Below are 13,071 nucleotides of genomic sequence, written 5' to 3'. Positions count from 1 at the left end.
ACATTAAAAAAAAAAAAAAGAAAAAAAAAAAGGAGCTGGTTTGTTTCTGCCCGTTTTGTTTGCATATCGTGATCAACCGCAGGACTCGGACGAGCAGCTCAGGGGAACAGCAACCATACGTTTGATAGCAACAAACACACGTAAACGATTACCAGGGCGATCAAGGGATTTGTCATCTGCTGTTGACCATGGTCTAGCACCACGCACATGGTGGGTTTGTATGTCGATCAGCCTTCTGTGCATATGATTGGCGAGTCCTGTCGCGTGAATTTATATAAATTAGTGAACAGCGAATCCCCGAGCCAGCCAGCCAGCTCCCTCTACTCCTCCCCCGCTTCTACAGTTCAGTAGCCTACACGTTCCAGAAAGTATGCTCCAGCGGGTTGCTACTCCGCCCCACCGAAATCCGCATCCGAGGCTGCAAACATTATGGATCAAGGCGGATCCACTTGAGTTTTTAAATGAATAGACAGCTATGTCTTTGATCCGCTTCTATTTCTTTAGTGCTAAGGAGTGTCAATGGAAGAATCGGATAGGAAGAGGAGGTCTATGTAAAGAGCGCGAATAATTAATGAAGACGATGCTAGCGGGATTAAAGAGACAATGAAGGATATGCGAAGAAAGATAAAAGAAGAAAAAAAACAAAAAATAGAAACTAGAAACTAGAAACTAGAAACTAGAAGCTGAACAAGAGAAAGAAAGAAACGAAAAGATGCTCACTCAGATTAACGAAATAGTAATGTCCCCACTGCTGTTCTTGGCCATGATCAGTCCAGTACCGTGGCCGATGGTTCCGATGACCTCCTTCGTCACCACCGAGTCCTTGTCCTCGTCCTTCTTCTTACGTTCCTTCTCAGACTTTGTCGTCATCACAGATCGTGTCTCCGCGATCGACCCATTAATCGAGTTTGCACGCGAGTTCGATCCCGATCCCGGTGCAGAATGATGCTGATGCTGATGCTGATGCTGTTCATCGCCATTATACGGGTATTTCAAATAATTCTGGTGATGACGAGGGTCATCGCGCTCCCAGACGGTGCTGCCCTGAGACGAGGTTCTCGAAGACATGGCTGTGCTCTGATGGGTCGAGGAGGCCGATGACGAGAGATTCGAGCTCGATAACGAGCTGGGTGCATTCCGGTCACTCAGCGAGGGCAAGCTGAGCATCGCACCATCGATCCTCTGGAACTCTGGCTCGTCAATTGTGATCCTTCCATAATGTACCCTAGTCTCAATTCTGCCCTGATAATTACCCGACAGCTTGATCCGTGTGGGCCCTCCAAAGTTGATAAAGTTGCCCAACAGACGCTGCTCCGTGTTGGCCAACAGAATTTTGACATCCAGGGGTTGACATTGGGTCTTGGCCTCGACCGTGAAAGGCCCAAAGAGATCTGTGCCATCGACATGGACGGAAACGGGGTGGTGGAGCGTCGCACAGATGACCTTGGGTGCCGGCTGTGATTCATCCGTGTTCAGGAGATGGATGTCAGACTGAATCTTGCCGGATTTCGCGTGAGCGTACAGCCGTGCAACGGAGTATCGGCCGGAGATACCGCCAGCAACAGTACTCTTGATAGTAGCGGATTCACCATAGAAGCTCTAAATTAAATCGGATAGATGATGAGATTCAAATGCGGTGATTTAGTGTTCGCTCGCTCGCGTGTCTCCATAAAAAAAAAAAAAAAAAAAAAGAAAGGTTCAGTACGTACCTCGATAGTGATGTCTCCCCTGTCACTGCGGATGGAAAGGTTCTTGATGAACGTATGGCTAATGTTGCCGATCGACAACTCCACATTTGCACCCGTAATCGTAAAGGATTCGAGGCTCTCGAGGCACTTGGGAATGGTAACGAAAACTTGGAAGGTTACTGAACGCTCGAATTTCTCCTCTAGAGGCGTGTGGATCGTGTAGGTATATCGGTCGCCATCCTGGACGGGTTCGAGTGCGGCTGCGTTCTTGATGATCGATTCCTTTGCTTGGACACTAGTCTTGATTTGGACCATGTCCTCATTGCCACTAAGGATCGTGATCTCACCCTATACCGAACGAAAGACGATATATTTTTTTAAGAGTCAGGCACATGGTCTTTTTTTCATTTTCATTTCCGACAAGAAGAAAAAAAAATTGAAATGGTGGGCTGAAAAAACCAAGTATGTGAGAGCAAAGAGGAGAATCGGCGAATCGTTGCGCGTGTCTCTGATCGGTCCAATCAGTTCGCTGTCGGCTCACAAGCATAGAAAGAGAATTGCCGGTGTTGATGGGAAAAGACGAATAAAACCAGCGGCTCGCAAGGGCTCAATTGTAAAATTATGAATCCAGAAAAAGAAATGAAAAAAAGAACAGCTTCTGGCCTCTCCACAAAACTGCAAACAACAGCACAAAATCAAACAAATAGCATGGACCAATCGATGCTTAGGCAAGCCAGCACGACCTCGGATGCACATGGACCATCTGTATAGAACGAAAGACAGAGAGCAAAAAGGCGAATAGCTGGTTCACTGGTTCAAAAGATTGACAAAAAAAAATGGCTGCCATAGTTGTGTTGGTCTCTAATTGTTCTCTTTCAGAACAATGAAGAAGAGGCCGATGGGGTGGCAAGAGAGGAATGCGGCTGAATACAATCCAATAATCCCTGTTGTCCATTGAGTAAAGAGAAGCAGCTCATAAAAAACAGCTTCGTCAGGCACACCAGATCACACTTTGTTCATCCAAGGATGAGCAATTGAAAAGCGTGTTGTTACCTTGGCAAGTCCTACGACATTGATGGCGATGTTTGAGCAGAGTTCCGCACTGATCTGCACATCCTCGTTTTCATAGTGTGCAGGGAGGAGCGGTTTGGTAAAGAAACCCATTGTTGTTATGGCTATTAATAAAGTATGATGTAGATCGTGTGTGTGATGTGCGCTGGTGGTATAGCAGACCCCTGCAAATACGACGTGGATGGAATGCGATGCTGCTGCGGGATTTAGGTGTATCAAAGGGGGATATGCTGTGGTCGTAAGGAGAGATTGAACTTGAAGTCGTTTGAGAAAAGGAGTAAAGTGCTGTGGTGAGGGACAGAGAGAGAGAGAGGAAGAAGCGAGAATGCAGGATATATAAATGGAAACCAGGGAGACGAAGGATGAGGGAGAGAAGAAAGAGAGGAAGGAAGGAGGCCAGGGCTCGGGAGTTCTTAATAAAACGGACTGAAGGAGTTGAAAGAAAGGAAAGAGACGAAAGAGGTGGCGAGAAAGGTGTTCAAGGCCAGAAAAAGTATTAATACCCCAGTTAATACAATGGGGGGATCAATCCAATATGCTGGCCCTGAAAACAAAACAACTTTTTATAACAACACAAAACCATTGAATCTCGATGACAAGTCGATGCTTAAGGTCATCAATGTTACTCCTCAGAAGAATGTGTCATCACAGTCGATTCTTTGTCTAATCAAGAGGCAAGCATGTAGCGCAGAAAAGCACGCGGGAAAGCGTCGACCCGAAACGAGCGATTAGTAGAGCGAGCCAAGGACAGCCTAAAGAACGCATTAGTGTGCTGAGCTAGCCTAGGCTTGATCCGCAATCGGCACCAACTGTATTTCCCCCTGGTTCCCAAGTAACCAAAGGTACCTTAATCCAAGTCTGGACAGGATCCTATATTTTCATAAGCATGTTCGTGGGATCGATATATTGAATTGAGTATAATCCACACACGAAATTGATGGGGTCTAGTAACAAAACGACGCAAAAGCTCTCGGCCACGAGGCAGAAAAAAAGAACATCTCTTCTCTTCTCAGCCCATAGCTTCGTCACCTTGTCCTGATCTGGCATCAAAAATAAATAAAAAACGTTTTTCATGGGAGATTGCTCTCGTATATTTCCGATACTCATTCCTCTTTTTAGTACATGTCGTTGGTCATCATCACCCTATGCTCGCCTTGCTTCTTCATAGCAAACCAGGGCTCTCATTTCCTCATTTTTTTTTTAAGAAAGAGAAAGCGGACATTGAAGAAGTGCGGACTACGATGCTTGCCGGGAAATATACTATCCAACCGTTGCGCACGGTGGCCATGCGGCGTTTCTAGTGCAACCATGCAATATAACAGTCTCCACATACAGTTGTACAGCATTGAAGTTAATACCATGATCCAGAAAAAAAAATGCAACATTCATAGGATATGGATACGCCCGGATGTAGCACTGGGGGTCTACATGTGCGCTGAAATACCAATGTCTCTAAAAAAGTAGTATAGAGAAAGTAATGAGGCAGTGTAAGGTACTTTCCCTGGAGCATGTTGACGCAACCAAGTATCGAAAAAGGTATCGGACCAAAAAAAATAAAAAATAAAAAAACGGTGCAAGGCAGACAGAGGACAGAACAAGAGGCAAGGAAAATGAAGAACACGAAGGACAGAGCCCTTTTTTTTTTGTCCCTCAACGTACTCCTTTCTCCGACATGGATAACATCATCGAGATGGCGCGATGGTTAGTTGGCAAACGTGCAAAAACGTCCATCGAATGTTCTTGACCCTGCTGGTTGTATTGATTCCGCATTTGGTTATCTTTGCACGTCTGTCCCCCCCCCCCCCCCCCCCCCCCCCACCACACCACGGTCGCTGTTGGGTTTCAAATAATTACCAGTACTTTTGAGGCGCCGCTTGAGTTTCGACTTTCCCACGAACAGGCAATCAAAAGGCCCCCGCTTCTCGTCTCGGCCATCATTCGCGTCATCGCACCTTTCTGTATAAATTTTTATTTATTGTTGTGCTGGTTGCGATTATTATAGTTAAAAATGGTGGAAGGAAAAATAGATCAATGCAGGATAAATAAAAAGAAGTTGCTACAATAGTTTACAAATCCCCTCACTTGGAGACTACGCGTCTTGTCGAACTCGCCGCTGGACGCGTCGCAGATGATTTCGTCCCAGTCGTATGAGCGGGAGAACTAGACCGAGACTTCATGCTGCTTGCTTTCGAGAGCCGGTCTGTCCGTTGTGTCCTCGTGTCCGGCTTTGGCGATTTCGATGGAGGCGGTGCCAAAGTCAACGATGATGTTGAGGAATTACCTGGCAGGTACGACGACGAAAATGATCCGAAATATGAGCTTGCGCCATTGACGAGCTCGTTCATGGGCGAATTCGAAGTGGACACAGACGCCGATGGAGAAGTCGATACCAGGGACAAGGAGGATGCAGATGATTTGGACTTGAGCGAATGGGTTGAATTTACTGAAGTCGTTGACGTCCCGGAAATACCCCGCTGGTGTGAGAGAAGATACGACTTGAGAGAGGATGCGAATCCGCCATCGACTTCCTGAGCATTGTTCCGTTGCTCTTTGACAAGGTCAGGAAGGGACTCTCGCGACGAAGACAGTGCTGACGGTGTCTGGACTGGAAGTGTACTAGATCTTCCTTTGCTTTCCAAGGAGCAGATGGAAGAGCTTGAAATCCTTGAGGCATTGGCTGGTCGAGGTGTTGGTGCGGAAATTGTTGGTGCAGGACCAGGTGAGATGGGTCTGCCCATGATTTGGATAGTCTGACTTCTGGTTGGGGCAGCGATCTTTGGTGTGAACTTTGCGAATACTGTCTCGTTAACATGTCGCTTCTCGATCTCAGCCTGAAGCGTTTCAAGATACGGGGCGCCCTCATACATGAAGCTCTCCCCTTGCTCTGCAAAATAGAACAGTTGAGGGGTAGTATGATTAGTTAGATGTGCGGATTGAAGTTAGGGACTTTTGAAAGGATACCATAGACACCTACCCTTCTCGAACTTTTCAATGGTCTGAATCAACGTGCTTTCGAGCTTGAGAAGCGTGGGGTAAGCACGACGCCTGAACTTTTCTTCCTCCACAAGCTGGAACGAGGATTGGAAGAGGCGTTTCGGGTCCCTTGCTGTATGCTCGAACGAGATCATTTTCTGTTCCACGCGATAAAAGTCGACGGGTCAGCCAATGATTCTTAGTGATACTTTGTGTAAAAATTCAATTTCAACAACTCCTTGCTTACCTCGATATGGCTACTCCGCGTCATCATCAGTTTGTAGACCGCCCCGGATTTTGAATATCGCACGTGGCAGTTCTCGATCTCAGTTTGTATTCTGTCCAGCTTCTCCATGAATGTTACATCTACAGTTGCAAAGTAAGTAGTTCCATGTCAGCAAGGATACCTGGGTATTAACGAGACAGGCAACATGATTCGGCGAAGCACTGACCATCCTGTTCAATAGTTGATCGAAAACTCTCTCGTTCCTGTTCGCTGACAAGACATGAGTCCCATACAGCAGAGAGCGCATTCCAGTGCTCTCCTGATTGGTACAGCTTGCGAGCTGTCAGCTCTAGCTGCAATGCCTTCAACTCTCTACCCAGCTGTATGAATAAAAGGAAAACCATCAGCTTCAAAGTACTGCTGCACCGAACTCTACGTTGACCTTCAAGACAGTGTAGTCGATGCATACCTCTGCTGCATATCTAACTGTTGCCTCGCTCCTGAAGGCGACTCTCTTCTCGGTCGACGTCCCAAGATCCTGGTATATTAAGCCAAGGACATGCTCCATGGCTCTGATCCTTGATTGGCGAGTATAAAAGTTCTGATCCAGCTCCACCAGTTTTATTGAAAGGCTCGATAGACATTCCTTGGAAAGGCACAAGGGTGCTTCGATCTGCAAGTAGGAAGGCTCCATAGTTGAATTCTCCAATTCTGCAAGCTGAAAGAGTTTGCACAGGGCATGATCGTAGTCGTCCGCTGGAATATACGCGCACTGGTCCCATCGTATGCGGAGCATGCCAACCATTGATTGAAACCGTTGTAACCGCTCCATCTACGTTTTTAGATCATAAATCTGGTTATTATGCATCCGACAGACAAAATATTTAGACGGAGGGCCTTGTCTCTATGCTTACCCATTCTTTCTCCAGTGTGCGATATGTCCTTTCAAGCTGATAACAAAAATTTCAGGTTAGGAAAGAGAGGCAGGGACAACCAGCAAGTGATTCTGAGCAGCAATGAAAGAGTAACATACCTGTAGGATCCGTGCTCGTGACATTGGCGGCATTGTCGTCTATGATGGCGCAGAAGGAATGTCGATGCGTTTAAAATGAAGGCTCAATGCATCCTGCCGCCGTATATAGCCCGTTCCAGCAGAGCAGTGGATGCTTACCTCTAGGTATTGCTCTGGCGACTCTCGAATATTCTCAGCGATGGTAATGATCCTGGAGACCCATCGCTCGATCCTTTCTTTCCGTCGTAGGATATCCTATCCATCCAGTGTTTGAACCAAACAGAACGGTAAATTTTCTAAAGAAAGAACACCCCATCCAAAATAGAAACATAAAATGTATGCATGCATGCATGCCAGGATGTACCTGATAAAGATCATCGCAGGCTCGATGCAGCGCTTGCCTTGTGGTCAGGGTGATGGGCGCAGTGCAAGGAAAGACCAGGAGATGCGTGATGTTGGCTGGATCAAGTCCGAGCTGGTGGCAATGCCCCTCCAGAGTGCTCTATGTACGCAATGGCCCATTGGTTAGATAAGAGAGGGTTTGGGCGTGCATTGACCGCGGTGGCAAAACACGAGCTTGGATGGTTCGACTGAAAATACTTACCATTTGGTCCTCGATCTCTGCGGCGAGCAGTACATGGTCCTTCCTGGCTTCTACCACAAACCGATCCAGATCAACGAGCACTTGCTATCAACAGGAGGTTCGTAAAAGGAGACACATTGATAACGAAGAGGTCAGTTAAGGGAGACGACAGGGGAGGCTGCCTTCTGGGTCGCCAGCTGTAACCCCGTCACCCACGGGGATACTCTTTTTTTTTTTTCCTTACCCAGATGACAGCATCCTGGTCGATGTCTTGTTGTTGGCCTTTTGAAGGCCCCGGAGTGTGTGACAGGGTCGTGGCCTCTGAATGGACTGCTGTCAAGGTTTCTGAAGGCGAGAGTAGTGGCGTGGTTGTGGCCATTGTTGTTGACGGGGATGTCACTGTGAGGGTATATTCTGTATCAGCACTCACAGCAGTCGGTGATTCCACTGTTGTTATTCTTGCGTCTTTGAGGGATAGGTGCTTAGCAGATGTCCAAACATCAACATGGACGGGCGATGCAAGGATGTGTTCCATTCCGCTGGGGTAGTGAATGGAGGTCATGGGTACGAAGGGGGAGTGTAAGGTGTTAATGGAAGATGAATAATAACTGTGCCGTTCTGGGCACACCAACAGACATGGCCCGTAGTCGGAAGAGGGATGGTGGAGAGGTGGAGGAAAATGAAGAAGGAATGGAGTGAAGAGTGATGGAGATTAAAGGAGAAGGATGTGAACTCCGTCCCTTTGATGCTTTGCTTCGCCGCCCGCTGGTGCATTTTTTTTTTTCGGCCCAACGTCCTTAATGAAGATGAGCATTATTGGCCAATTCCACCGCTGTGCAGTGTGCTTGCAGCCAACGTGTACATACCTCAAAAAGCGAGCCATTCAACAGAAACAGACACCTCGAACTACAATGACTCTCGTAGGTCAATTGTGCTGCGAGTTGTGTTGTCTATTTCATATCGACATGCTTATCATGTCTATTCAAATCGCTGCCGAACATCGTCAACCTTTTTGTAAACTCTCAAGGAACCCAATTAGAGGGTACATTTGCTTGCCATCTTGATAGCCATGGCAGACATACCAAGCATCAAAAGACTACAGCATCTAATGTAGCATCCATCTGCAAATCTGCTTTGCTCATTGTGGGAAGATGCTTTTATGCTTGTTCTCAAGCAATCGCTCTCCGTTGCAAGCGATGTTTTTTTGTCCTACCGCGTACATGGACCAAAATTCAAAACAGCGTTTAGTGCCTGTCTGGTTGGCTGGTTACTGCACACTGGCTCTGTTCTTCGACTCACACATCCTCCCCCCCCCCACCTTCTCTTTCAGCATTCCTAATTCTCTTTCCAGCCCCACTCTTGCCTGCAGCTTGCATCCCACGGCTACCACTTCCACCACAGAACCACTAAACAAAAGAAAAGGCAACAACACAACGAAACAACCATGGGGGCAGCGCTAAGTTGCATTGCACTACCTGCACTGGGAGGAGTGGGATCCATCCTCGCATCCTGTTTCTCCGCCGCAGCATGTTCCCTCGCCTGTCGCTCATGCAACTGCAACAACTCTATAGCAACCCGTGTGGGCTACGCTGTAAGACCCAGGCTCAAGCTATTTGTCATTCAAGTTATCCTGCTTACTATAGTATGCAAGTCGAACGCCTTCTAACCGTCGCTCTTGAATGCTCTCCACCTGTCTTCATATAGCTCATCATGCTCGTCAATTCCTTGGTATGGCTCGCAAGATTGACCTTGATACAACTCATTGGTACCAAGCGCCAACATGGTCGACAATACTGACTGGATATTCTCTCAACGAATACTTAGCTGGCATGGATATTGTTGTCGGATTGGGCCTCAAAACAGCTGGAGAGCATCACACATGGATATCTGCGACTCAACTGCGAGGACAAGTCATGTTACGGAGCATTTGGGGTACGGAAAGCCAAAAAAAAACCGTCCTTCACCTAGATGATGAGCAATTGTGCCTGTGCCGACTGTACAGGATTTATCTCTGATGTTCTTGCCTATGTTTTGTCACACTCCTGTAGGTTCAGCGTGTGGGATTCGCTCTGGCACTTTTTCATTTCATTCTTGGCGCGCTATTGATTGGTGTACATGATTCTCGTTCGAAGAGGGCTGCTGTCCAGAATGGGTAAGGATTGACGGTCAATGTGTTTAATATCATAATCCAATCCTGTTCTCTTATCCGCATCTTCATTGACATCTCATTCATTCCCTGCATGTATAGGTGGTGGGGACCCAAGGTGCTCGTCTGGATAGCACTGGTGGTCGCGTCGTTCTTCATTCCGACAGGATTTTTCGTCTTCTGGGGCAACTATGTGGCATTGATTGGTGCGGGCATCTTCATTCTCTTTGGACTGATTCTTCTCGTAGACTTTGCCCATACCTGGAGCGAAACCTGCATGGATAAATGGGAGCAGAGCGACACCAACAAATGGCAATTCATCCTCGTGGGCTCGACCATGATCATGTATCTGGGCGCCGCAATCCTGACAGGAGTCATGTACGGATACTTTGCAGGCAGTGGATGCAGCATGAACATCTTTTGGATCACCTTCAATCTCATTCTTGGTGTCCTCGTCACAGTCGTTGGAGTTTTGCCCGCAGTTCAGGAGGCGAACCCGAGATCGGGATTGGCGCAATCGTCCATGGTGGTGATTTACTGCGCTTATTTGGTCCTCAGCGCCGTCGCGAATGAGCCGGACGAGGGAACCAACTGCAATCCATTGAGTAAGGCGCGAGGAACGAGGACGACGTCGGTGCTTATGGGGGCTGTCTTTACCTTCCTCGCTGTGGCGTATTCGACATCTAGGGCAGCAACTCAGGGCGGAAAGGCTGGAATCAACAGTGGCGACTATGCGCCTCTTAACTCTGATTCCGCCGTTCCTCTGGTGAATAACCAACCCACAGGATCTTCGATGCGACGATCTGATGCCCTGCTTGCGGCTGTCGAGAGTGGGTATGTTGTATTTTTTGTTGTCGCCTTTTTTTTATTTAGGAAAAACGATTGCCAAAGTTCTGACAATAACCAAAAAAAAAAAATTACTGCGATTGACTCCTGCTAGAGCTCTTCCTGTCTCGGCACTGGATGAGATGGATGAAGATGACGATGACGAGGAGTACGATTCCAAGGATGACGAGAAGAACGGATGCCAGTACAACTACACGTTCTTCCACGTGGTCTTTGCCCTCGCGGCGATGTATATCTCTATGGTCCTCACTAACTGGAATACGTTTAAGGAGGTTGACGGCAGCACCGATAATCTGATCCTCATTGGGCAGAGCTGGCCCGCGGTCTGGGTCAAGGTGGTGTCGTCATGGATCTGCTACGGACTCTACGCGTTCTCGCTCCTTGCCCCTGTTCTGTTCCCTGATCGGTTCATGGACTATTAACTGGCAAATGTCTAATAAAGTGACCCAGTGCCTCTGGCGAGCACCTCCGGCCACCCCTTACTCAATAAGTAAGGCGATTGAAATGGGCCTCACTCACTAAGGACAGCTGCTGAAACTGATAAAACTATTACATTCAAGAGTGAAAGTATATATAATTTAAGAAGTTGCAAGTGAGCGAGGCAGCTTTTGTCCCCTCTCACTTACACTTTCCAAGTGGAAAACCTCGCTCGTCGGAGGGCGCTGTGAATAACGTATCCCATGTTTATTTTTAATTCATTGCACGTCAGGGTGCCTGGATCATGTCATACTGCATGCAGGGTATGCAATGCTATTTATCTACTATCTGATGTACTTTTCTGTAACTGTAGCTATGGATGTACTACGGCTGCGTTCGCCGTTTTGTCCATATTGTATAAGTTCGCCTAGGGTAAGCAACATTGGCAGAACATAAAGCTGAAAACTTTCTGTAATTTCGTATCCTTGGACCACTGTGTTTGCATGCTGCGAAAGTCAACATGATAAGCATACTTTAAATCCTACCAACTCCGTCGGACAACGATGAGTGAGTGTTGTAGGTCTTGGGTTTACCGTGTTTCTGAGCGGCGTCAGCGTGCGACGCGTGAACGAACTGGAACGGTGGATCGTCGTCGATCGAGAGCAGAGGGTGAAAATCGCGCGATTACTAGGTCGTAGTGACAAGAATCGAGGATCTTGGCGAGTTGTGGAGGAGGTAGCGGCGGAAGACAGTCAGATTTGAGTATGGCAGGGATCTGTTGTTTTTTTTAAAGAGACGCTCAAAGCGAGCCAGGATATCGGTGAACGATTCGAACTAATGAGTGGAAAACTGGAACTTAGGGAGGGCGACCAGGTCCGTGCTGGACCAAGTGAGAGAGGAGACTGAATACGGCTGTGCCCATGTTTGTTGGAGGCTGGTTGCGGGAGATGAGGAGGAAGTGGAGGAATGACCACATAAAGAGCGAGAGAGACTGAGAGAGAGAGATAGAGAGAGATAGAGAGAGATAGAGAGAGATAGAGGGCAGGAGGGGCAAAGCAAAAGACGGGGCAGAGAGTACGAATGCCGGCAAAAGGTGGAAGGGTGTACTAAAAAGAGTTCCAGCCTAGCGGGATTAGTCTGCCCAAGAAAAAATCGCGCGGATGAAACGAAAGGTCGTTGTCGCGGATAGATACACCATGATGACATGATAGGCAGAGACTCCCCAGGATTTTGCCAGCCGAGAGTTTATTCGCTTGTGGGTTAAAGTGCGAGCTGGATGAAGCGTGAATATTGTAATTTTGGCTAAAGTCCTCAGCGCTGGTTTCAGTGGTGTTCACCGAGGCATTAACGATGAACGGTGTACCTTATTTCTTTAATTTCTTTTCTTGTTCCTGATAACGATGACGATCCGGTGGAACGGGTGAAAAGAAAAGAATAGGCGGCCAAGTGCTGCGCCGTTCTCTCGGCCAACACCGCTAGACTAGTGATAGACACCAACTATTCCTAGTAATACAGAGAGAAAGGTGTGTGCTAGACTACTCGCGACCGACATATCATCACAGTACGCAGATCAAAGGACATGAACATGGGTATATGGAGCCGATGCTGGAGAGTATATTGGGATGAAACACCACCATGGCATGCGGCATGCAAGACGCATTCCGCGTGTAACGGTCGAGAGGTCCCTCCCCTCTTTCTGATGCCAGTGCTCTCAATATCTTGACGTCCATCAGGTTACCCTGCCTGCAGCTATTAATAAAGCGAGCTTCGCTCCTGCAGCATCCCATCGAAGGGGGGGGGGGATGCAGTGAAGGTTGCGGGGCTGCATTGCACAGTTTAAATCCCCTCGGAAAAGGTGCCCACCTCAAATTATCCTTTCGAATCACCAAACCGGGCGTGGGACAGCTCACCCTCTGTATCGACAAAACATATAATCGACACAGTTCTTCCTATTCTAAAAAATAATTCCATTCTGGTCGTGTGTCGACGGTCGCTTTTGAAGATGTCGATGTTTCATTTGCAGCGAAACGGCGGGGCAGCTGCATGGCCATTGGACATCACCGGCCACGTTGTTCAGAGGGGCCGTCGCTCTTTTAAAAAGATAATATA

General features: G+C 47.6%; 4 protein-coding genes across 4 annotated transcripts; 2 read left to right on the top strand and 2 right to left on the bottom strand.

Moving 5' to 3' along the window:
- Nucleotides 1–483: 483 nt before the first annotated feature.
- Nucleotides 484–2,207, bottom strand: BC939DRAFT_133253 (uncharacterized protein). Its single transcript, XM_051550085.1, has 2 exons — nt 1,710–2,207; nt 484–1,599 (listed from the first exon to the last, which is right to left on the bottom strand). Exons 1-2 carry the CDS (start codon nt 2,001–2,003, stop codon nt 721–723), a joined length of 1,173 nt encoding a protein of 390 aa, XP_051413150.1. The 5' UTR covers nt 2,004–2,207; the 3' UTR covers nt 484–720.
- A 1,479-nt stretch (nt 2,208–3,686) lies between these two features.
- BC939DRAFT_133307 (uncharacterized protein) lies at nt 3,687–4,316 on the top strand. The gene has a single exon (XM_051550086.1). It carries the CDS (start codon nt 3,882–3,884, stop codon nt 4,221–4,223), a length of 342 nt encoding a protein of 113 aa, XP_051413149.1. The 5' UTR covers nt 3,687–3,881; the 3' UTR covers nt 4,224–4,316.
- Nucleotides 4,317–4,609: 293 nt separating this feature from the next.
- Nucleotides 4,610–8,256, bottom strand: BC939DRAFT_492355 (microtubule associated protein-domain-containing protein; the record flags this gene model as incomplete). Its single annotated transcript, XM_051559522.1, has 12 exons — nt 7,798–8,256; nt 7,575–7,658; nt 7,335–7,472; nt 7,130–7,225; nt 6,992–7,030; nt 6,873–6,908; nt 6,428–6,790; nt 6,185–6,338; nt 5,980–6,098; nt 5,734–5,890; nt 5,041–5,643; nt 4,610–4,644 (listed from the first exon to the last, which is right to left on the bottom strand). Exons 1-12 carry the CDS (start codon nt 8,113–8,115, stop codon nt 4,610–4,612), a joined length of 2,142 nt encoding a protein of 713 aa, XP_051413148.1. The 5' UTR covers nt 8,116–8,256.
- A 564-nt stretch (nt 8,257–8,820) lies between these two features.
- On the top strand, nt 8,821–11,139 carry BC939DRAFT_449055 (serine incorporator/TMS membrane protein). The gene is made up of 6 exons (XM_051555324.1): nt 8,821–9,144; nt 9,258–9,281; nt 9,378–9,485; nt 9,602–9,705; nt 9,802–10,533; nt 10,640–11,139. The coding sequence occupies exons 1-6, from the start codon at nt 8,998–9,000 to the stop codon at nt 10,965–10,967; spliced, it is 1,443 nt and encodes a 480-aa protein (XP_051413147.1). The 5' UTR covers nt 8,821–8,997; the 3' UTR covers nt 10,968–11,139.
- The last annotated feature ends 1,932 nt before the right edge of the window (nt 11,140–13,071 follow it).

The sequence above is a fragment of the Gamsiella multidivaricata genome, assembly GCF_025024155.1.
Source record: "Gamsiella multidivaricata strain RSA 2152 chromosome Unknown BC939scaffold_26, whole genome shotgun sequence".
Taxonomy (NCBI): domain Eukaryota; kingdom Fungi; phylum Mortierellomycota; class Mortierellomycetes; order Mortierellales; family Mortierellaceae; genus Gamsiella; species Gamsiella multidivaricata.
Note: the sequence above shows the minus strand (reverse complement) of the source record. Positions and strands in the feature narration are given on the sequence as shown.